This window comes from Pseudophryne corroboree, chromosome 4 (assembly GCF_028390025.1).
Source record: "Pseudophryne corroboree isolate aPseCor3 chromosome 4, aPseCor3.hap2, whole genome shotgun sequence".
Taxonomy (NCBI): Eukaryota; Metazoa; Chordata; class Amphibia; order Anura; family Myobatrachidae; genus Pseudophryne; species Pseudophryne corroboree.
Window position 1 is genome coordinate 901534581 of NC_086447.1, and position 22401 is coordinate 901556981.

Sequence of the window (22401 nt, forward strand, 5' to 3'; positions counted from 1 at the left end):
AAAAGACAGCCCTGCTCTACCCCCTACCCTAACTCACCTGGGGTGGCTGCTAGGGCTCGAAAAATGCAGCAAAAAAACCACATATATTTTTTTGGAAGTTTTTTTTGGAGGGGGGGGGGGGGGGTTCTGGGTGCCACTGCAGCGGTAGGAGGTTCGGTGTCAGAATTCCATGTGGTGAATGGATTCCGGTGTCGGTCACATGACCGCATCCCCTTCTTAGAGCCCGTGTCCTGGTGACCTTACGTTAATACATTCCACTAAATACAGATTCCTCATTGAAATGAGAAAGTCAGGAAAGCGTATAATAAGCTTTTTATTTTAAGGCATCTCACCAAAGCAAACTACAATTACCTTCCTGTCGAGAAAGTCATTTTACAGATTCGGTCATTCATTTCAGATTAGCTTCACTATATCGAAGTCCGCTCAGGACAAGATGCGACAAAAGCAGCAGGAAATTGAGAACTTTCGAAACGAGAAGAGGCGGAGTCAACAACAACTGTGGGAGAGGCTACAAGAGGCGGAGACAGGTTCGGTCATGGTGCACGTTTCCATATTACACAGAAAAACTATTTTTTACAGCTGTAACGTTTTTATTCCCAAACAGCGAATCATTTCTAAATCTCTTTAGTGTAACAAGTACAAATCGGATTTGTTTTATGCAGCGGTGTCTCATTGGTAGACAAAATGTTTCATTATAATTATTTGATGTTCCACAGAGGCAACAACTGTTGTGTCATTCGGTCTGAGCACCGTGCCAATCAGCTCGGATAAGAGAAGAGGGGGAGCCAATATTGGTCTCAACAAATGGGTGAGCCGCCCCTCCCTGCCCAGCATCCCGACTGTAAATCCAGACCCTATCGACTTTCGCCACTCTTCTGGTAGGTCCCATATACCAACAAGTAATGATGTATATTGTACACATGCAACAATGTTCTCGCTGTGTTATGCGCATGCAATCAAATTTAGGTAACAATTTTATTAATGATCTAGCGCCTTGGTCCCATTTGGACTCAATGCACTTTACATATTATTTTGCAGAAGATGAAACGTCTTGGTCAGGCTCAGTTGCTGTTCTATGTAATCATTCACATTTTCCCAGGCTCCATTGCAACTTGTCTTAGGGCCTAATTAAGACCTGATTGCAGCAGCAAATTTGTTAGCCAATGGGCAAAACCAAGGGGGTCATTCCGAGTTGATCGCTCGCTACTGTTTTTCGCAGCGCAGCAATCAGGTCACTACTGCGCATGCGTATGCACCACAATGCGCAGGCGCGTCGTACAGGTACAAAGCAGATCGTTGATGAGCGATGGATTTAACGAAGAATCTATTCACACAGCCGATCACAGGGAGACTGACAGGAAGAGGGCGTTTGTGGGTGTCAACTGACCGTTTTCAGGGAGTGTTTGGGAAAACGCAGGCGTGTCCAGGCGTTTGCAGGGCGGGTGTCTGACGTCCATTCCGGGACCAAAAAGACTGAAGTGATCGCAGCGGCTGAGTAAGTCCAGAGCTACTCAGAAACTGCAAAAAACTTTTTCGTCCCGCTCGGCTGCACACACGTTTGCACACTTGCAAAGCGAAAACACACTCCCCCGTGGGCGGTGACTATGTGTTTGCACGGCTGCTAATAGTAGCTTGCGATCGATCAACTCGGAATGACCCCCCCCCCATGTGCACTGCAGGTGGGGCAGATAGAACATTTGCAGTGAGAGTTAGATTTGCGTGCAGACTATAAAAAAAGGTACTGTACCTGTTATAAAGGTTCAGTTGGAGGGTGTGATTTCTGCAGTATTTAGGGACAGATGTACTAAGTTTCAGAAAGTGATACAGTGGAGAGAGATAAAATACCAGACAATCATCTTCTGCCATTTTTCAAACACAGCCTGTAACATGGCAGTAAGGCGCTGATTGGCTGGTATGACAGGTTGTACGCATTTAATGATACAGATTGCATCTTTCTCGTGCTGCATTTGAACTTTAGATGTAATTATTGCTAATTAGCACCTACAGTAATTAAAGTTTCAGGTCTATTTATGCATCAGAAAAGACTGGCAATTACCATTAGTACCAAATACATATAATCTCCAGCCCTTCCGGATCTATCCAGTTTCTGCCCTGGAAAACGAAATGACGGGTTTGCAGACCAGGGGGTAAATTTACTAAGATGGGAGTTCTGTTTAAGATGGGATGTTGCCCATAGCAACCAATCAGATTCTACTTCTCATGTATCTAGCACCTTCTAGAAGATAATACCTGGAATCTGATTGATCGGTTGCTATGGGCAACATCCCATATTAAATAGAACTCCCATCTTAGTAAATTTACCCCCAGATGTGCAACCTGGTGCCTGGTGCACCAAGTCACTTATCCGCCAGGTCCACCCATTATCCTGTGCAAAGCTGGACCCCATAGTCTATCTGTCGCTGGACTGTTGGAGTCTCTGCCTTTGGGAGGACCTGTTGGATTCCGGGGAAGTCTGAGACCATGGGGTTAATTCAGACCTGATCGCTAGGCTTAATTTTCGTACAGCCTGCGATCAGGTCTAAACTGCGCATGCGTATGCACCGCAATGCACAGGCGCGTCTTACGGGTACAAAGCAGATCACTGCTCAGCGATGGGTTTGTGCGAAGAATCCATTTGCACAGGTGATGGCAAGGAGATTGACAGGAATAGGGCATTTGTGGGTGGCAACTGACCGTTTTCAAGGAGTGGTTAGAAAAACGCAGGCGTGCCTAAGCGTTTGCAGGGAAGGTTCCTGACGTCAATTCCGGTCCCGGACAGGCAGAAGTGTTTGCAGCGGCTGAGTAAGTCCTGGGCTGCGCAGAGACTGCACAAGATCTGCTACACATGCGTTCGCCCACTTGCACAGCTAAAACACACTCCCCCTGTAGGAGGCGACTGTCTGATCGCAGCAGTGCTAGCGATCAGGTGTGAATTAGGCCCCATGTCAGTAGAATATCTGTGTTAGAACATTACTGCATAAAGCAATACTGGGACTGCAGCGTTGTGTCTGTGTTATGTACAGCTTATTCCTTGCCGGCCACCTTCCTGGACTGCTTCGACTGGGACTCTGATTCTGAGAATGGGGGTCCGGGTGCAGGACCTATGTCTCACCCAGAGCAAGGGATGATAGAGGCTCTGAAGTGGCTGCATCACAAGGACTGGTGAGTGTCTCCTATATTATATCACTAGGTGGCTCATCGCGCCCTACGGGCGCTCTTCACACCGTCGTAAGGGGTTACGCCCCCTTAACACTTGCACTCTGCGGGTGGGGAAGTGGCGGGTGCGAGGGTGCCGTGAGTGGGGTAGGGGGTTCCGAAGTGCAGTGGGTGGGGGACGGAGTGCCGCAGTTGGGGGAGGGTCAGGGGCGGGGGGGCGGCGTATGGGGGAGGAGGTCCGGAAGCACTGTGGTTGGTGGTGGGGCGTTTGCAGGGGTGCCGCAGGTGGGGTAGGGGGTCCGGAGGCGTCGCGGGTGGGGGAGGGGTGGGTGCAGGGGTGCCGCAGATGGGGGTGGATATATAATATATAAAATTGTACATACTATTATGTAGAGAAATTCTACATTGTACCAGAGTACTTGCCTACATACACACACTAAGGCCAGATGAGGCCAGATGAGGTGAGGAGGAGGTCGGCTCTCACCGGCTCCCGGCACCACACGCCGCTGATCACCAGGCCACTTGGTGGTGCGGTGTGAGACGGGCGGGCGGCTGAGGACAGGGCGGTGCAGGGGGGGTCGGTCTCCTCGGCCTGGGGGCGAGGATCGTAATTGGAGGCGGGGTGATGGCGGTTTCTGTGGTAAATGTCAGTAACGTGAGCCCTCTCCCGTGTACAGCACCGCTGGCTTATTTGCCCAGATCTGTGACTGTGACTCCGCCCATCGCTGTGGCTCCGCCCAGTGTTAGCTACACAGTCACAGAGTGACAGATCTGGGAGAATATATAGGAGATGTTCAGTCTCCTTATCATCTGCACATAGAAGACAAGTGTATTGAGCTTCTGGGCTGAAACTGTTATCACGTGTATACTAGTCTGTGCTTAGGTAGAATACTGTCAGTTGACTGGTCCCACTGTATGTGTCAAGAACAAATGTTGAAACTTGGAGGGCAGTTACTTTAAGTACCACAGTTTTAATTATTATGATGGTGGCGGCTGGAGTACATATCCCAGCATGTCCTGTAGCCAGGGCCGGATTAAGGTTTGTGGTGGCCCCAAGGAAACTAACTCATGGGGCCCCCTACCAATAAAAGTGTCAACAAGAAATGCGGGTGATGTTATTGCAAAGTATAATAAACTAGCTGAATACCCGTGCTTCGCTACAGAATTTCAAGTATTTCCATGCGTAGAACTTTAATTTTGAAGGACTTCCTGGTAAACTAATTAGACTTACAACAGGACATGTTTCGCCCGCCGCTGCCACTCTTTGTCAGTCCGCAACAGTGGGCGGGCCTTCCCCGGACTGATGCTGTCAAAAGGCTGGCGCTGATGAAAATAATCCGCCTCCTGCCCTGCTCAGTGCTGTAAATGCTGGTGCTGAGGAGAATAATCCACCTCCTTCTCTGCCCCGTCCCGCCTCTGATGCTGCCCTGCTCAGTGCTGTAACTGCTGGTACTGAGGAGAATAATCCACCTCCTTCTCTGCCCCGTCCCGCCTCTGATGCTGCCCTGCTCAGTGCTGTAACTGCTGGTGCTGAGGAGAATAATCCACCTCCTTCTCTGCCCCCATCCCGCCTCTGATGCTGCCCTGCTCAATGCTGTAACTGCTGGTGCTGAGGAGAATAATCCGCCTCCTTCTCTGCCCCGTCCCGCCTCTGATGCTGCCCTGCTCAGTGCTGTAACTGCTGGTGCTGAGGAGAATAATCCGCCTCCTTCTCTGCCCGGCCCGCCTCTGATGCTGCCCTGCTCAGTGCTGTAACTGCTGGTGCTGAGGAGAATAATCCGCCTCCTTCTCTGCCCGGCCCGCCTCTGATGCTGCCCTGCTCAGTGCTGTAACTGCTGGTGCTGAGGAGAATAATCCGCCTCCTTCTCTGCCCCGTCCTGCCTCTGATGCTGCCCTGCTCAGTGCTGTAACTGCTGGTGCTGAGGAGAATAATCCGCCTCCTTCTCTGCCCGGCCCGCCTCTGATGCTGCCCTGCTCAGTGCTGTAACTGCTGGTGCTGAGGAGAATAATCCGCCTCCTTCTCTGCCCGGCCCGCCTCTGATGCTGCCCTGCTCAGTGCTGTAACTGCTGGTGCTGAGGAGAATAATCCGCCTCCTTCTCTGCCCCGTCCCACCTCTGATGCTGCCCTGCTCAGTGTTGTAACTGCTGGTGCTGAGGAGAATAATCCGCCTCCTTCTCTGCCCGGCCCGCCTCTGATGCTGCCCTGCTCAGTGCTGTAACTGCTGGTGCTGAGGAGAATAATCCACCTCCTTCTCTGCCCCGTCCCACCTCTGATGCTGCCCTGCTCAGTACTGTAACTGCTGGTGCTGAGGAGAATAATCCACCTCCTTCTCTGCCCCGTCCCACCTCTGATGCTGCCCTGCTCAGCGTTGTAACTGCTGGTGCTGAGGAGAATAATCCGCCTCCTTCTCTGCCCGGCCCGCCTCTGATGCTGCCCTGCTCAGTGCTGTAACTGCTGGTGCTGAGGAGAATAATCCGCCTCCTTCTCTGCCCCGTCCTGCCTCTGATGCTGCCCTGCTCAGTGCTGTAACTGCTGGTGCTGAGGAGAATAATCCACCTCCTTCTCTGCCCCGTCCCACCTCTGATGCTGCCCTGCTCAGTGCTGTAACTGCTGGTGCTGAGGAGAATAATCCGCCTCCTTCTCTGCCCGGCCCGCCTCTGATGCTGCCCTGCTCAGTGCTGTAACTGCTGGTGCTGAGGAGAATAATCCGCCTCCTTCTCTGCCCCGTCCTGCCTCTGATGCTGCCCTGCTCAGTGCTGTAACTGCTGGTGCTGAGGAGAATAATCCACCTCCTTCTCTGTCCCGTCCTGCCTCTGATGCTGCCCTGCTCAGTGCTGTAACTGCTGGTGCTGAGGAGAATAATCCGCCTCCTTCTCTGCCCCGTCCTGCCTCTGATGCTGCCCTGCTCAGTGCTGTAACTGCTGGTGCTGAGGAGAATAATCCGCCTCCTTCTCTGCCCCGTCCTGCCTCTGATGCTGCCCTGCTCAGTGCTGTAACTGCTGGTGCTGAGGAGAATAATCCACCTCCTTCTCTGTCCCATCCCGCCTCTGATGCTGCCATGCTCAGTGCTGTAACTGCTGGTCCTGAGGAGAATAATCCGCCTCCTTCTCTGCCCCCATCCCGCCTCTGATGCTGCCCTGCTCAGTGCTGTAACTGCTGGTGCTGAGGAGAATAATCCGCCTCCTTCTCTGCCCCGTCCCGCCTCTGATGCTGCCCTGCTCAATGCTGTAACTGCTGGTGCTGAGGAGAATAATCCGCCTCCTTCTCTGCCCCCATCCCGCCCCTGATGCTGCCGTGCTCAATGCTGTAACTGCTGGTGCTGAGGAGATTAATCCGCCTCCTTCTCTGCCCCCATCCCGCCTCTGATGCTGCCCTGCTCAGTGCTGTAACTGCTGGTGCTGAGGAGAATAATCCACCTCCTTCTCTGCCCCGTCCCACCTCTGATGCTGCCCTGCTCAGTGTTGTAACTGCTGGTGCTGAGGAGAATAATCCGCCTCCTTCTCTGCCCCGTCCTGCCTCTGATGCTGCCCTGCTCAGTGCTGTAACTGCTGGTGCTGAGGAGAATAATCCGCCTCCTTCTCTGCCCCCATCCCGCCTCTGATGCTGCCCTGCTCAGTGCTGTAACTGCTGGTGCTGAGGAGAAAAATCCGCCTCCTTCTCTGCCCCGTCCCGCCTCTGATGCTGCCCTGCTCAGTGCTGTAACTGCTGGTGCTGAGGAGAAAAATCCGCCTCCTTCTCTGCCCCGTCCCGCCTCTGATGCTGCCCTGCTCAGTGCTGTACATGCTGGTGCTGAGGAGAATAATCCGCCTCCTTCTCTGCCCCGTCCTGCCTCTGATGCTGCCCTGCTCAGTGCTGTAACTGCTGGTGCTGAGGAGAATAATCCACCTCCTTCTCTGTCCCGTCCCGCCTCTGATGCTGCCCTGCTCAGTGCTGTAACTGCTGGTGCTGAGGAGAATAATCCGCCTCCTTCTCTGCCCCGTCCTGCCTCTGATGCTGCCCTGCTCAGTGCTGTAACTGCTGGTGCTGAGGAGAATAATCCACCTCCTTCTCTGTCCCGTCCCGCCTCTGATGCTGCCATGCTCAGTGCTGTAACTGCTGGTGCTGAGGAGAATAATCCGCCTCCTTCTCTGCCCCCATCCCGCCTCTGATGCTGCCCTGCTCAGTGCTGTAACTGCTGGTGCTGAGGAGAATAATCCGCCTCCTTCTCTGCCCCGTCCCGCCTCTGATGCTGCCCTGCTCAATGCTGTAACTGCTGGTGCTGAGGAGAATAATCCGCCTCCTTCTCTGCCCCCATCCCGCCTCTGATGCTGCCCTGCTCAGTGCTGTACATGCTGGTGCTGAGGAGAATAATCCGCCTCCTTCTCTGCCCGTCCCGCCTCTGATGCTGCCCTGCTCAATGCTGTAACTGCTGGGACAACAGGCCAAGCTCCGCCCGCTGTATGTTAAATATGTAAGGATTGCAGGGATAGGCTGACTCTATTTCAAAGAGCCCTAGGTCTCCTTGCTTAGCTTCTCGCTCTCCTTAGGGCTCCTCCTTTGAGGTAAAAAGGTCAAGATTTTGGCACAACACTTAAGGTCACTGGGAGAGCTGTCCTTACCCTTTACACAGCAGATAATAAGAATTTACTCACCGGTAATTCTATTTCTCGTAGTCCGTAGTGGATGCTGGGTACTCCGTAAGGACCATGGGGGTATAGACGGGCTCCGCAGGAGACTGGGCACTCTTAAAAGAAAGATTAGGTACTATATCTGGTGTGCACTGGCTCCTCCCTCCATGCCCCTCCTCCAGACCTCAGTTAGGGAAACTGTGCCCGGAAGAGCTGACATTACTAGGAAAGGATTTGGAATCCAGGGTAAGACTCATACCAGCCACACCAATCACACCGTACAACTTGTGATAATTATACCCAGTTAACAGTATGAACAATAACTGAGCCTCTCTCAACAGATGGCTCATACAATAACCCTTTAGTTAAGCAATAACTATATACATGTATTGCAGAGAGTCCGCACTTGGGACGGGCGCCCAGCATCCACTACGGACTACGAGAAATAGAATTACCGGTGAGTAAATTCTTATTTTCTCTGACGTCCTAGTGGATGCTGGGTACTCCGTAAGGACCATGGGGATTATACCAAAGCTCCCAAACGGGCGGGAGAGTGCGGATGACTCTGCAGCACCGAATGAGCAAACTCAAGGTCCTCCTCAGCCAGGGTATCAAACTTGTAGAATTTTGCAAAAGTGTTTGAACCCGACCAAGTAGCAGCTCGGCAAAGTTGTAAAGCCGAGACCCCTCGGGCAGTCGCCCAAGAAGAGCCCAGAGTTTTTCTGACTCTAGCCGTCCTGGAAACATAAAGTTTCAGGGCCCGGACTACGTCCAGCAACTTGGAATCCTCCAAGTCCCTAGTAGCCGCAGGCACCACAATAGGTTGGTTCAAATGAAACGATGATACCACCTTAGGGAGAAATTGGGGACGAGTCCTCCATAAACTTCACACGTCAGATGCATACGCACGCCACTCAAGCACACTTATCTTAGTAAATAAAGACACAACAACCGTAATTGGCGTGAAAGGGGTCAGCTTTTTATTTTGACTGAGAGGGAGGCCTATTAATACTAAAACTAAAAATGCAGACTTCCCTCTCTAACTAAGGTGGCGGGGAGAAGAACGGTTAAGCATGATAAACAACTTAATAAGGGTGATCCAAAATTATATGACGAAATAGAGCAATAAACATGTGTGTGTGAGGGGGCCTTCTGCCCCAGATGTTCCGGGATCGGCCTCCTGCCTCCATCCCGAGCAATAAAAACATAAGTGTGAGGGGGCCTTCTGCCCCAGATGTTCCGGGATCGGCCTCCTGCCTCCATCCCAGACATCGTAAATCCAAAAATCCAAGGCCAGGGGTCGACCTTCTGCCACTACCCCTGTCCACCAACAGTTGTAGGGACAGAGGTACGCTCTGCCCCTACGGGTTAAAAAATAGGGCCACCGGCCCCGATATCCACACATGTTTATGATCTATCATATGGGTCCACCAGGTACGGTGGTGCCCATCAATTAATAATAAGACTATAAAATTACCTAAAAGTTCACCCGAACTTACTAACAATAAACTCCTTAAGTTGAACTAAAATAACCGTTTAGAAACGGGCCAACTGCCAGGTTACCAACATGCCACCGCCACCTGACCCGAAAACTCGACTCAACTAAACAAAGCAGAATACGAAGAAAACTCACTAAACTCAAACTAAAGAAAACAGAATACGAAACTAAAAGACCTCAAGATCCGGCGCACCAGAGAAATCGCCCACCCCCCGGCCGACAAGCCATATAAGCGCGGATCCAGCCGCCTGCCTGCAAAAGAAGGGTGTTAGGCCCAACACCGAGGTTAAGAAACAAAATATAAGGAGAAATTGGGTAACCTAACCTACATCCCTAACAGGAAGGGGGGGGTCGCCCAATTTGACTTGAGGCAAAAACGCAAAACTTCGTCAGCCGGCAAAAGCCGTAATTAAAACCAACGATAAAACAAAAATTCCTCAAGGCCCCCGCAATCGCAAAGTGCAACTGCGACGAGCGGCTAATCCTCAAAAGGGGCGCACTGGGAGGAAAAGACCTGATATAGCGTCGGACTGCACCAGACCTCCACCTACCCAGTGCCCGGACATCGACTTCGGACCAACCCGCCGCAGCGGCTGCCGAAGCAGGGCTGATGTGGAAAGAGTGAGCCCCAGAGCCGGCCGGAGATAGACCCAGGTATAAAATACAACGTCCCAAAACCAACCGGAATTGATACCTAGTCAACGGGGAACCGCCACAATGGACGAGCCACCCGGGAGGCGCTGGAGGCCGTACAGACGAATAAGACCGGGCCGTGGGAACTAGACAAATGCCCCGCACACGAGCCCGACCCCACTCGAACCCACAGCCCCCTGCCCACTACGTCGGTCTTGGAGCGCTGAATCCCACACCACAAACCGTCGGGGCGTACGACGACGTGGGCCGCCAGCATGGGCGAGGCAGAAGTCCGGGAGACGGACACCAGCTCACCCACCCTGAACCCACTGTGGAAGGCCCTCGTAAAGGCCGCCATGAAGAGGCGAACCTCGTATCCCCGCATTGTATCCCCGTTTTGTGAGCGCTGAATCCCACACCGCAAACCGTCAAGGCGTATGTCGACGGCTGTTATTGACGGAAAGGAAGGCCTATTAAATCCAAACTTGGATGAAAATCCCTCACTAACTGGGGGACGGTTGAAATATTTATCACACATAGCAGAAAGCATACAGCACATAAAAATTAAATATCTCAAAATTATAAGTGAAATCATATCCTAAATGTTGGAGGGCCCGCTGCCCCGATGTTCCGGGATTGGCCTTCTGCCACCATCCCTGAGGGCCGGCTGCCCAGATGTGCAGGGATCGGCCTGCTGCCACCATCCCTGACATCCCGAATCCAATGCAACTATGGGCCATCTGCCTCGTTATGGGTCTTACCACTATGGCCCCAATCCAGAAGGTAACGACTCCACCGCTCCCAAGCGGCCAGACAAGCCGCGAAAGTTGCAGGAGGCCAAAAACCTGTGGGCTAAGTCCTCCAATCCGCACACTGAAGCAGGACAGGAGTCCCTTTGGATTAGAGATGCAGGAGCCGACTGCCTAAACCGCTGCGAGTTGACGCGAGAAAAAGGTATCATCAATGTCGTTGCACTCGGCCGGGACATGCGCGGCTCGCAACGTAATGTTGTTCACCCAGCATAGCAAGACTATTTGTGTGAAGACCCGCATTACCGGCAAGGATGTGGACTCCTGCCTACCGGCAAGGATGTGGACTCCTGCCTAACGATGGCAAAAGCCACGCCCAACTGGTCGCACCAGAAGACCCCCTGTGTGTTACGCAGGGCATAACGCCAGAGCTCCGATGCGCCCAGTACGGGAAAAATACCCAGCAATAGCAAGTGTGTCAGGAAGCGCTCGCTAATCGCAAGCACCAGAGGTGTCCGTGAAAAGCTCCAGGGAGGCGCCAGACACGACCGCCTCCCACCCAACACAGACACCGCTGAAACAACCTAGAAATTCATCCCTTGTACGTAATCCAGCCAAATTTCGAGGGACAATCTGAGAAAAGTGATGCGGGCGTCGAATCCCAACTATCGCCCGCTCCAATCCTGCAAGCAAAATTAAACAGGCCCAATAGGGATTGAGCCCGCATGAAAGGAAGCTTGGCCGCAGCAGGTGCATAAAGGATGTCATCGTGAAGACGTAATACCGTATCCACCGGGAGCCTACAGAGCCTGGCGACCGAATCAATCTGAATTCCGAGATAAACTACGGATGCAGAGGGCCATAAAGCCGCTCAGGCGCCACCGGAACACCAAAGTGTGCGAAGAGGGCAAGTGCCCTCCGCAAGAAGCTAGTGCAGCGATCCGAGGCCTGTGGCACGATCAAAAGGAAATCATCCAAGCCGTGCGAAAATTTGCCGTTCGCCCGTCCTACGCTCCAGGGACCAATGGAGGAAAGAACTGAATCCCTCAAAGTATGCGCAAGAGAGAGACAACCCATAGGGAGGCACCGATCTAAGTAATATCCATCGCCAAATATAGAAAACCCATAAACCGAAAGGCGGAAGGGTGCAGAGGGAGAAGACGAACTGCTGACCGGATGTCCAAGTTACACATCACGACCCCCCGTCCCAAAGGACCTAATGGTGGCTATGGCCGAATCAAAGGACAGGGAAATGACCCTACACCGATCATCGGGGTTAGCATCATGTACTGATGACCCCAGGGGACAGGAAGATGTTGTAGGAGCCTAAATGTGCCCGCGGACTTCTGGGGCACTATCCCGATGGGGAACAAGATCAAACCCGGAAAGGGGGGGGGGGGTTATCATCCGGCCCAAGGACAGCTCACCCGGAAGGTTCAGCGGAGCATGTCCGGAAACTCCCGAGCTGAACGCAGGTTCGTACCAGCCCCGGGACCTACTAGCCCACATATCGGCAATGGAAAACCGGAGGTGAAACCCGAGACCAAAAATTGGGCGGCCACCCGCCGCGGGTACCCTTGCAGCCAGGGTATGAGCGCCAGTAATCTGAATTGGGGTGGGGGCCAAGGCCAGCGCCTGGGGCTGCGGGAACGCGACTCTGCCAGGCCTGCGGTCCCGAATTACCCATTGTCCCAGGACTGCTGCAGTCCTTGAGTCCATGGGCTCCGCCACCTCCGATGCAGGAGTGACAAAAAACGACACCGACCACCTAACTCACAGTGGGCATTACGGAAATAGAAGCATTCACCATGCCTCGTGCGTGATGGACTCGCTCGAAGAACGGCAAAAACGAGAGCCAGGCCAATTTGGCCATCGTCTCGCCGTCCTCGGTTCCTCGGAACCCTGTGTGACTTCCGAGCCCAATTCGACATCCTTTAGTAGATCTCCCGGCCATGCTGTTTGCGCCGGAAGGCCCTACCGTAACGTCGCCAAGCCGACCCCTTATACTCATGGTACAGTACGTGTATAAGGAATTGGTAGCGCACAAGGTTCCTGTGCTCGTCCGGAGGCGTCTAAAAGAACACGCCATAAAGATTAACATGCACCTAACTCAAGTAGGGGGATCGCAAAGCGTCTTTGCTGCCCAGTCCTGTTTGCTAGGCGAAAGCAAAGCTTTAGGAGCATCTCCCGGAAGGGCAAAGATATGGACGTATTGGCCCTTACGGATCCAGCCCCAGACCTGGGGCCTAAAACCACATTGCACTGCCTTGCTAGCGCAGTGACCGGTGTCCGACTCAACCGACACTTGCGAGGTGGAAGAGGTTGGACACCAACGCACACTCCGTTGGACCCCATGTAAACCGCTGTCGGAGGAGGACACCCCCTCCGAGGACGTGGATACAAGGGATGAGTCTGTGCCCCGATGCCTACGCCTGTGTCTACAGCGCTTGCCGGAAAATCTTTACGCGTACTGTCACCCACGCTAGAGGAGCGGGCTGAGTACTAGATCCCACCCGCTACGGGGGGTAACCGCACTACATCGGGACCAGTCAGGGTGCGATGAAGCTCACCTGCACGAGAAGCAACTCCGTCCGTCCCTGCACCCACCGGATGACTTGCTGAGGCACCGGCCGATTCAATTCCAGTCCCGACGTCCATGACTGGGGAAACAAAAGAGACATTGTTCCCGTGGACCCACATCGGTCCCGCAGCCGCCGCGAGCGTTCCGCCAGAGGACCGGAGCGGCAGAAGTGTCTGCACGATGCTATCAGCCAAAGAAGCGGTAGCCGGCCCCTGACCCCCAGGTACGGAGGATACAAGGGGGGGGGGGCACCTCCGACTAGAGATGTGCACTTGAAATTTTTCGGGTTTTGTGTTTTGGTTTTGTGTTCGGTTCCGCGGCCGTGTTTTGGGTTCGACCGCGTTTTGGCAAAACCTCACCGAATTTTTTTTGTCGGATTCGGGTGTGTTTTGGATTCGGGTGTTTTTTTCAAAAAACCCTAAAAAACAGCTTAAATCATAGAATTTGGGGGTCATTTTGATCCCAAAGTATTATTAACCTCAAAAACCATAATTTCCACTCATTTTCAGTCTATTCTGAACACCTCACACCTCACAATATTATTTTTAGTCCTAAAATTTGCACCGAGGTCGCTGGATGACTAAGCTAAGCGACCCTAGTGGCCGACACAAACACCTGGCCCATCTAGGAGTGGCACTGCAGTGTCACGCAGGATGGCCCTTCCAAAAAACACTCCCCAAACAGCACATGACGCAAAGAAAAAAAGAGGCGCAATGAGGTAGCTGTGTGAGTAAGCTAAGCGACCCTAGTGGCCGACACAAACACCTGGCCCATCTAGGAGTGGCACTGCAGTGTCACGCAGGATGGCCCTTCCAAAAAACACTCCCCAAACAGCACATGACGCAAAGAAAAATGAAAGAAAAAAGAGGTGCAAGATGGAATTGTCCTTGGGCCCTCCCACCCACCCTTATGTTGTATAAACAGGACATGCACACTTTAACCAACCCATCATTTCAGTGACAGGGTCTGCCACACGACTGTGACAGAAATGACGGGTTGGTTTGGACCCCCACCGAAAAAGAAGCAATTAATCTCTCCTTGCACAAACTGGCTCTACAGAGGCAAGATGTCCACCTCATCATCATCCTCCGATATATCACTGTGTACATCCCGCTCCTCACAGATTATCAATTCGTCCCCACTGGAATCCACCATCTCAGCTCCCTGTGTACTTTGTGGAGGCAATTGCTGCTGGTCAATGTCTCCACGGAGGAATTGATTATAATTCATTTTAATGAACATCATCTTCTCCACATTTTCTGGAAGTAACCTCGTACGCCGATTGCTGACAAGGTGAGCGGCGGCACTAAACACTCTTCCGGAGTACACACTTGTGGGAGGGCAACTTAGGTAGAATAAAGCCAGTTTGTGCAAGACCCTCCAAATTGCCTCTTTTTCCTGCCAGTATAAGTACGGACTGTCTGACGTGCCTACTTGGATGCGGTCACTCATATAATCCTCCACCATTCTTTCAATGGGGAGAGAATCATATGCAGTGCCAGTAGACGACATGTCCGTAATCGTTGGCAGGTCCTTCAGTCCGGACCAGATGTCAGCATCAGCAGTCGCTCCAGACTGCCCTGCATCACCCGTCAGCGGGTTGGCTCGGAATTCTGAGCCTTTTCCTCGCACCCCCAGTTGCGGGAGAATGTGAAGGAGGAGATGTTGACAGGTCGCGTTCCGCTTGACTTGACAATTTTCTCACCAGCAGGTCTTTGAACCCCAGCAGACTTGTGTCTGCCGGAAAGAGAGATCCAAGGTAGGTTTTAAATCTAGGATCGAGCACGGTGGCCAAAATGTAGTGCTCTGATTTCAACAGATTGACCACCCGTGAATCCTTGTTAAGCGAATTAAGGGCTTCATCCACAAGTCCCACATGCCTAGCGGAATCGCTCTGTGTTAGCTCCTCCTTCAATGTCTCCAGCTTCTTCTGCAAAAGCCTGATGAGGGGAATGACCTGACTCAGGCTGGCAGTGTCTGAACTGACTTCACGTGTGGCAAGTTCAAAAGGTTGCAGAACCTTGCACAACGTTGAAATCATTTTCCACTGCGCTTGAGACAGGTGCATTCCACCTCCTATATCGTGCTCAGTTGTATAGGCTTGAATGGCCTTTTGCTGCTCCTCCAACCTCTGAAGCATATAGAGGGTTGAATTCCACCTCGTTACCACTTCTTGCTTCAGATGATGGCAGGGCAGGTTCAGGCGTTTTTGGTGTTGCTCCAGTCTTCTGTACGTGGTGCCTGTACGCCGAAAGTGTCCCGCAATTCTTCTGGCCACCGACAGCATCTCTTGCACGCCCCTCTCGTTTTTTAAATAATTCTGCACCACCAAATTCAAGGTATGTGCAAAACATGGGACGTGCTGGAATTTGCCCAGATTTAATGCACACACAATATTGCTGGCGTTGTCCGATGCCACAAATCCACAGGAGAGTCCAATTGGGGTAAGCCATTCCGCGATGATCTTCCTCAGTTGCCGTAAGAGGTTTTCAGCTGTGTGCGTATTCTGGAAAGCGGTGATACAAAGCGTAGCCTGCCTAGGAAAGAGTTGGCGTTTGCGAGATGCTGCTACTGGTGCCGCCGCTGCTGTTCTTGCGGCGGGAGTCCATACATCTACCCAGTGGGCTGTCACAGTCATATAGTCCTGACCCTGCCCTGCTCCACTTGTCCACATGTCCGTGGTTAAGTGGACATTGGGTACAGCTGCATTTTTTAGGACACTGGTGACTCTTTTTCTGAGGTCTGTGTACATTTTTGGTATCGCCTGCCTAGAGAAATGGAACCTAGATGGTATTTGGTACCGGGGTCACAGTACCTCCAACAAGTCTCTAGTTGCCTCTGCAGTAATGATGGATACCGGAACCACGTTTCTCACCACCCAGGATGCCAAGGCCTCAGTTATCCGCTTTGCAGCAGGATGACTGCTGTGATATTTCATCTTCCTCGCAAAGGACTGTTGGACAGTCAATTGCTTGGTGGAAGTAGTAAAAGTGGTCTTACGACTTCCCCTCTGGGATGACCATCGACTCCCAGCAGCAACAACAGCAGCGCCAGCAGCAGTAGGCGTTACACGCAAGGATGCATCGGAGGAATCCCAGGCAGGAGAGGTCTCGTCAGAATTGCCAGTGACATGGCCTGCAGGACTATTGGCATTCCTGGGGAAGGAGGAAATTGACACTGAGGGAGTTGGTGGGGTGGTTTGCGTGAGCTTGGTTACAAGAGGAAGGGATTTACTGGTCAGTGGACTGCTTCCGCCCAAAGTTTTTGAACTTGTCACTGACTTATTATGAATGCGCTGCAGGTGACGTATAAGGGAGGATGTTCCGAGGTGGTTAACGTCCTTACCCCTACTTATTACAGCTTGACAAAGGCAACACACGGCTTGACAAATGTTGTCCGCATTTCTGTTGAAATACTTCCACACCGAAGAGCTGATTTTTTTGGTATTTTCACCAGGCATGTCAATGGCCCTATTCCTCCCACGGACAACAGGTGTCTCCCCGGGTGCCTGACTTAAACAAACCACCTCACCATCAGAATCCTCCTGGTCAATTTCCTCCCCAGCGCCAGCAACACCCATATCCTCCTCATCCTGGTGTACTTCAACACTGACATCTTCAATCTGACTATCAGGAACTGGACTGCGGGTGCTCCTTCCAGCACTTGCAGGGTGCGTGCAAATGGTGGAAGGCGCATGCTCTTCATGTCCAGTGTTGGGAAGGTCAGGCATCGCAACCGACACAATTGGACTCTCCTTGTGGATTTGGGATTTCGAAGAACGCACAGTTCTTTGCTGTGCTTTTGCCAGCTTGAGTCTTTTCATTTTTCTAGCGAGAGGCTGAGTGCTTCCATCCTCATGTGAAGCTGAACCACTAGCCATGAACATAGGCCAGGGCCTCAGCCGTTCCTTGCCACTCCGTGTGGTAAATGGCATATTGGCAAGTTTACGCTTCTCCTCCGACAATTTTATTTTAGATTTTTGAGTCCTTTTTTTTACTGATATTTGGTGTTTTGGATTTTACATGCTCTGTACAATGACATTGGGCATCGGCCTTGGCAGACGACGTTGCTGGCATTTTATCGTCTCGGCCATGACTAGTGGCAGCAGCTTCAGCACGAGGTGGAAGTCGATCTTGATCTTTCCCTATTTTTGGAACCTCAACATTTTTGTTCTCCATATTTTACTAGGCACAACTAAAAGGCACCTCAGGTAAACAATGGAGATGGATGGATACTAGTATACTTATGGATGGACGAGCGACTGCCGACACAGAGGTAGCTACAGCCGTGAACTACCGTACTGTGTCTGCTGCTAATATAGACTGGATGATAATGAGATAAAATTAAAATATATATATATATATCACACTAGTACTGCAGCCGGACAGGTATATATATATTATGTAATGACGGACCTGCTGGACACTGTCTGTCAGCACTGCAGACTCCTAAAGTAAGCTACTAGTATCAAGAAGATAGAAAAAAAAAACACGGGTAGGTGGTATACAATTATGGATGGACCAGCGACTGGTGCCGACACAGAGGTAGCTACAGCCGTGGACTACCGTACTGTGTCTGCTGCTAATATAGACTGGATGATAATGAGATAAAAATAATATATATATATATCACACTAGTACTGCAGCCGGACAGGTATATATATATTATGTAATGACGGACCTGCTGGACACTGTCTGTCAGCACTGCAGACTCCTAAAGTAAGCTACTAGTATCAAGAAGATAGAAAAAAAAACCACGGGTAGGTGGTATACAATTATGGATGGACCAGCGACTGGTGCCGACACAGAGGTAGCTACAGCCGTGGACTACCGTACTGTGTCTGCTGCTAATATAGACTGGATGATAATGAGATAAAAATAAAATATATATATATATCACACTAGTACTGCAGCCGGACAGGTATATATATATTATGTAATGACGGACCTGCTGGACACTGTCTGTCAGCACTGCAGACTCCTAAAGTAAGCTACTAGTATCAAGAAGATAGAAAAAAAAACCACGGGTAGGTGGTATACAATTATGGATGGACCAGCGACTGCCGACACAGAGGTAGCTACAGCCGTGGACTACCGTACTGTGTCTGCTGCTAATATAGACTGGATGATAATGAGATAAAATTAAAATATATATATATATCACACTAGTACTGCAGCCGGACAGGTATATATTATGTAATGACGGACCTGCTGGACACTGTCTGTCAGACTCAGCACTGCAGACTCCTAAAGTAAGCTACTAGTATCAAGAAGATAGAAAAAAAAAAACCACGGGTAGGTGGTATACAATTATGGATGGACGAGCGACTGCCGACACAGAGGTAGCTACAGCCGTGGACTACCGTACTGTGTCTGCTGCTAATATAGACTGGATGATAATGAGATAAAATTAAAATATATATATATATCACACTAGTACTGCAGCCGGACAGGTATATATTATGTAATGACGGACCTGCTGGACACTGTCTGTCAGACTCAGCACTGCAGACTCCTAAAGTAAGCTACTAGTATCAAGAAGATAGAAAAAAAAAAAAACCACGGGTAGGTGGTATACAATTATTGATGGACGAGCGACTGCCGACACAGAGGTAGCTACAGCCGTGGACTACCGTACTGTGTCTGCTGCTAATATAGACTGGATGATAATGAGATAAAATTAAAATATATATATATCACACTAGTACTGCAGCCGGACAGGTATATATTATGTAATGACGGACCTGCTGGACACTGTCTGCAGAATGCGTTTATAAAAACACCACACGACGAGTGTTTAACTTTTTCAGGCAGACAATCACAATATACTGGTGGTCAGCAGACAATCACAATATACTGGTGGTCAGTGGTCACTGGTCAGTCACACTGGCAGTGGCACTCTGGCAGCAAAAGTGTGCACTGTACTTAAAATATGTACTCCTGCTATAACTGCTCCCCAGTCTCCCCCACAATTAAGCTGTGTGAGCAGTGAGCACTCAGCACAGTCAGATAATGATATACAGTATTACATATGATGCAGCACACTGGGCTGAGCACAGATATGGTATGTGACTGTGTCACACTGTGTATCGTTTTTTTTCAGGCAGAGAACGGATTAATTAAACTGGTGGTCACTGGTCACACTATCAGCAGCAAGTAGTACTCCTCCTAATAATATGCTCCCCAAAATTAGTGTTTCTCTCTAGTACTCTAGTCTAAACGGAGAGGACGCCAGCCACGTCCTCTCCCTATCAATCTCAATGCACGTGTGAAAATGGCGGCGACGCGCGGCTCCTTATATAGAATCCGAGTCTCGCGATAGAATCCGAGCCTCGCGAGAATCCGACAGCGGGATGATGACGTTCGGGGGCGCGCTCGGGTTAACCGAGCAAGGCGGGAAGATCCGAGTCGCTCGGCCCCGTGTAAAAAAACCTGAAGTTCGGGCGGGTTCGGATTCCGAGGAACCGAACCCGCTCATCACTACCTCCGACACGACTGAGGCCCGAATGGCGGACAAGGCGTTGACGTCCACCAAAGGTGCGGACACCGTCGCTCTAAGTTCAGACACGGCACGCGAGTCCCGCGCCCCCACAGTAGGTTCACAAACCACCCGTAGGGAGCCAGGACCCGGACGAACCCTAGCTGTCGGGTATAACGTCTTCGCAGTCCTGCTGCAATGAGCTCTGCCTGACCACCTGCGCTGCGACCCCTTCCTCTTGATAATTGGACTCATGATAAAATACCCGAGCGCCGTAACTACTAGAAAGATGCAATGCATCGTCCGACAGAGGGCTGTCCGCAGCAGCGTCCGAGTTCTCAGTAGGGACGCGGTGAGGGACAGACAACCCTGTACGCGCCAGTGAACGCTGCGGCCGGGCACCTTAGCCTAGGACCGGCCGGGGCCGCACGGCCACGGCTGGTGGCGTCACAGTGTAACCCCAGATGGGGGCGGAGCCATGGGTCCAACCACGGCAGGAGGGGGCTGGTGGCCTCTCACACTGCGGGCGGACGCGGAGCGTCGCAACAGCCCCTGAAAGTTCCACAGGCGGAACCGCCCCATAAGCCACGGCAGAGCGGGCGCACCACGCCGCCCCGCCGCGCGCAACCCGTCCCTGAGCAGGGACATTACGATCGCCACCGGGCCCAGCAAGAGAAGATCTCCCTAGGGGTTCCCAGGTGCGGGATCGAGATATGGCAGCACGCGCGCAGCCGCACGGACCCACCGTGTCGGCAGCTGCGCGACCCCCCGCCCCTTCAGAGGAGAGGGGCATGGGTCATGGAGCCAGCCCCCCACTGTGGTGTGCTAACTGAAATGCAGCCCGCGCGCGCTGGCCGGACACACCGCGTCCGGCAGCCGCGCGACCCCCCGTCCCCCTAGTGGAGAGGGAGAGTAAAATATCATGCCGCACGCGCGTGCTGGCCGGACCCACCGCGTCCGGCAGCCGCGCGACCACCCGCCCGCCCTTTGAATGCTGTAGTTGGAAAGGGGGGGGGGGGCGCCGGGCAGCTGGGTGGGAGCTCCGATCCGTCAGAGCAGGACCAGCGCGCCAGCCAGCCGCCCGACGTGATGGTAATGCCTCACAGTGGCGGGTGCAGGGACGGCACAACCCCGTCCCCTGCAGGCCGCCTCAGCCGCCCCCGGACCCCCGGCGCTCCGTCCCCGGCCGCAGCCAGCAGCGGGGACGGAGACGGAGAGAGAGGAAGTGAACCGCGGGCGGGCGGGGCGGCCGAGCCCGGCCGCGCACGCCACGGGTCTCCCGCACGGCAGGCACGGCATGCCTGCCCTGAGCCGGCCGGACCACTTAAGAGTCCGGGAGCGCGGGCGGGCAAGTACAGCCGCTCTAGGCGCTGCAAGGCCGCTCCGCTCGGCCGGACCCCGAGAAGCCCAGCAGCCAGGCAGCGCTGGGCTGGGTCTGGCGGCCATAAGCAACACCCGTCCCCAAATAGAACAGAGAAAGAGAAAGGAGAAGGAGGTAAAGTAGGGGAGAAGGAGGTAGAACAGGAGTAGAGTTTAGTAGAAGATACAGAGAGAGGTATAGATAAGGAGAGCAGAGGGAAAGATGAGAGGATAAAAGAATTATTATGCAGCAATAAAACACTGTGATATAAGTTGTACTCAACAGTTCCACGGAAAAACTTGAGAGAGGCAGTATTTCCTAGGTCTGAAGACTATATGTATGTCAGACCGGCCCCTATACAGAATCCAGCCAATCACCATCCAGGCAGTTTCCCTTACGTTCCTCCCACAAAAACTGTAACCCCTTCCGTGCCAGAGTGATGCATTAAGAGGCGCGCTGCATGCCCAGCGGTGAGTTTATGTTGTCTCGGCCACATTCATGACCTACGCAATCTTTCTGCCCTTTCCATATGGAAGATCAGATATGGGCTTTTACATGACAAAGCCGCCAATTCTGACACATGCCTAGTCCAAGCTAAGGCCAAAAGCATGACCACTTTCCACGTGAGATATTTTAGCTCCACGGTCTTAAGTGGCTCAAACCAGTGGGATTTTAGGAATCCAACACACGTTAAGATCCCAAGGTGCCAATGGAGGCACAAAGGGGGCTGAATATGCAGCACCCCTGTAACAACGTCCGAACTTCAGGCAGTGAAGCCAGTTCTTTTTGAGAGAAAAAGGGATAGGGCCGAAATCTTGGCCTTTATGGATCCTAATTTTAGGCCCATAGTCACTCCTGACTGTAGGAAGTGCAGGAATCGACCCCCCTGGAATTCCTCTGTAGGGCCTTCCCGGCCACACACCAAGCAACCTATTTTCGCCATATACAGTGAAAAAGTCTTGCTGTCACGTCTTTCCTAGCCTTTATTAGCGTAGGAATAACTGCATCCGAAATGCCCTTTTCCGCTAGGATCCGGCGTTCAACCGCCATGCCGTCCAACGCAGCCGCGGTAAGTCTTGGATCAGACAGGGTCCCTGTTGCAACATGTCCTGACTGAGAGGCAGAGGCCATGGGTCCTCTGAGAGCATTTCTTGCAGTTCCGGGTACCGAGTCTTTCTTGGCCAATCCGGAGCAAAGAATATTGTTCACACTCCTCCGTTTATTACAATTCTCAGCCCTTGGGTCTGAAAGGAAGAGGAGGGAATATATAGACCGACTGGAACACCCACGGTGTTACTAGTGCGACCACAGCTGTCGCCTGAGAGTCCCTTGACCCAGC

At 52.2% G+C, this 22401-nt stretch overlaps 1 protein-coding gene across 4 annotated transcripts in view; it reads left to right on the forward strand.

Annotated features, from left to right (window-relative positions):
* TOGARAM2 (TOG array regulator of axonemal microtubules 2) overlaps window positions 1-22401 on the forward strand; it is a 335042-nt gene that overhangs the window by 209996 nt on the left and 102645 nt on the right. For all 4 annotated transcript variants that reach the window (XM_063918915.1, XM_063918914.1, XM_063918916.1 and 1 more), the window contains exons 9-11: window positions 398-527; window positions 717-878; window positions 3024-3162. In XM_063918915.1, coding sequence (XP_063774985.1) covers window positions 398-527; window positions 717-878; window positions 3024-3162 — 431 coding nt within the window. The remainder of the gene's footprint in view (window positions 1-397; window positions 528-716; window positions 879-3023; window positions 3163-22401) is intronic.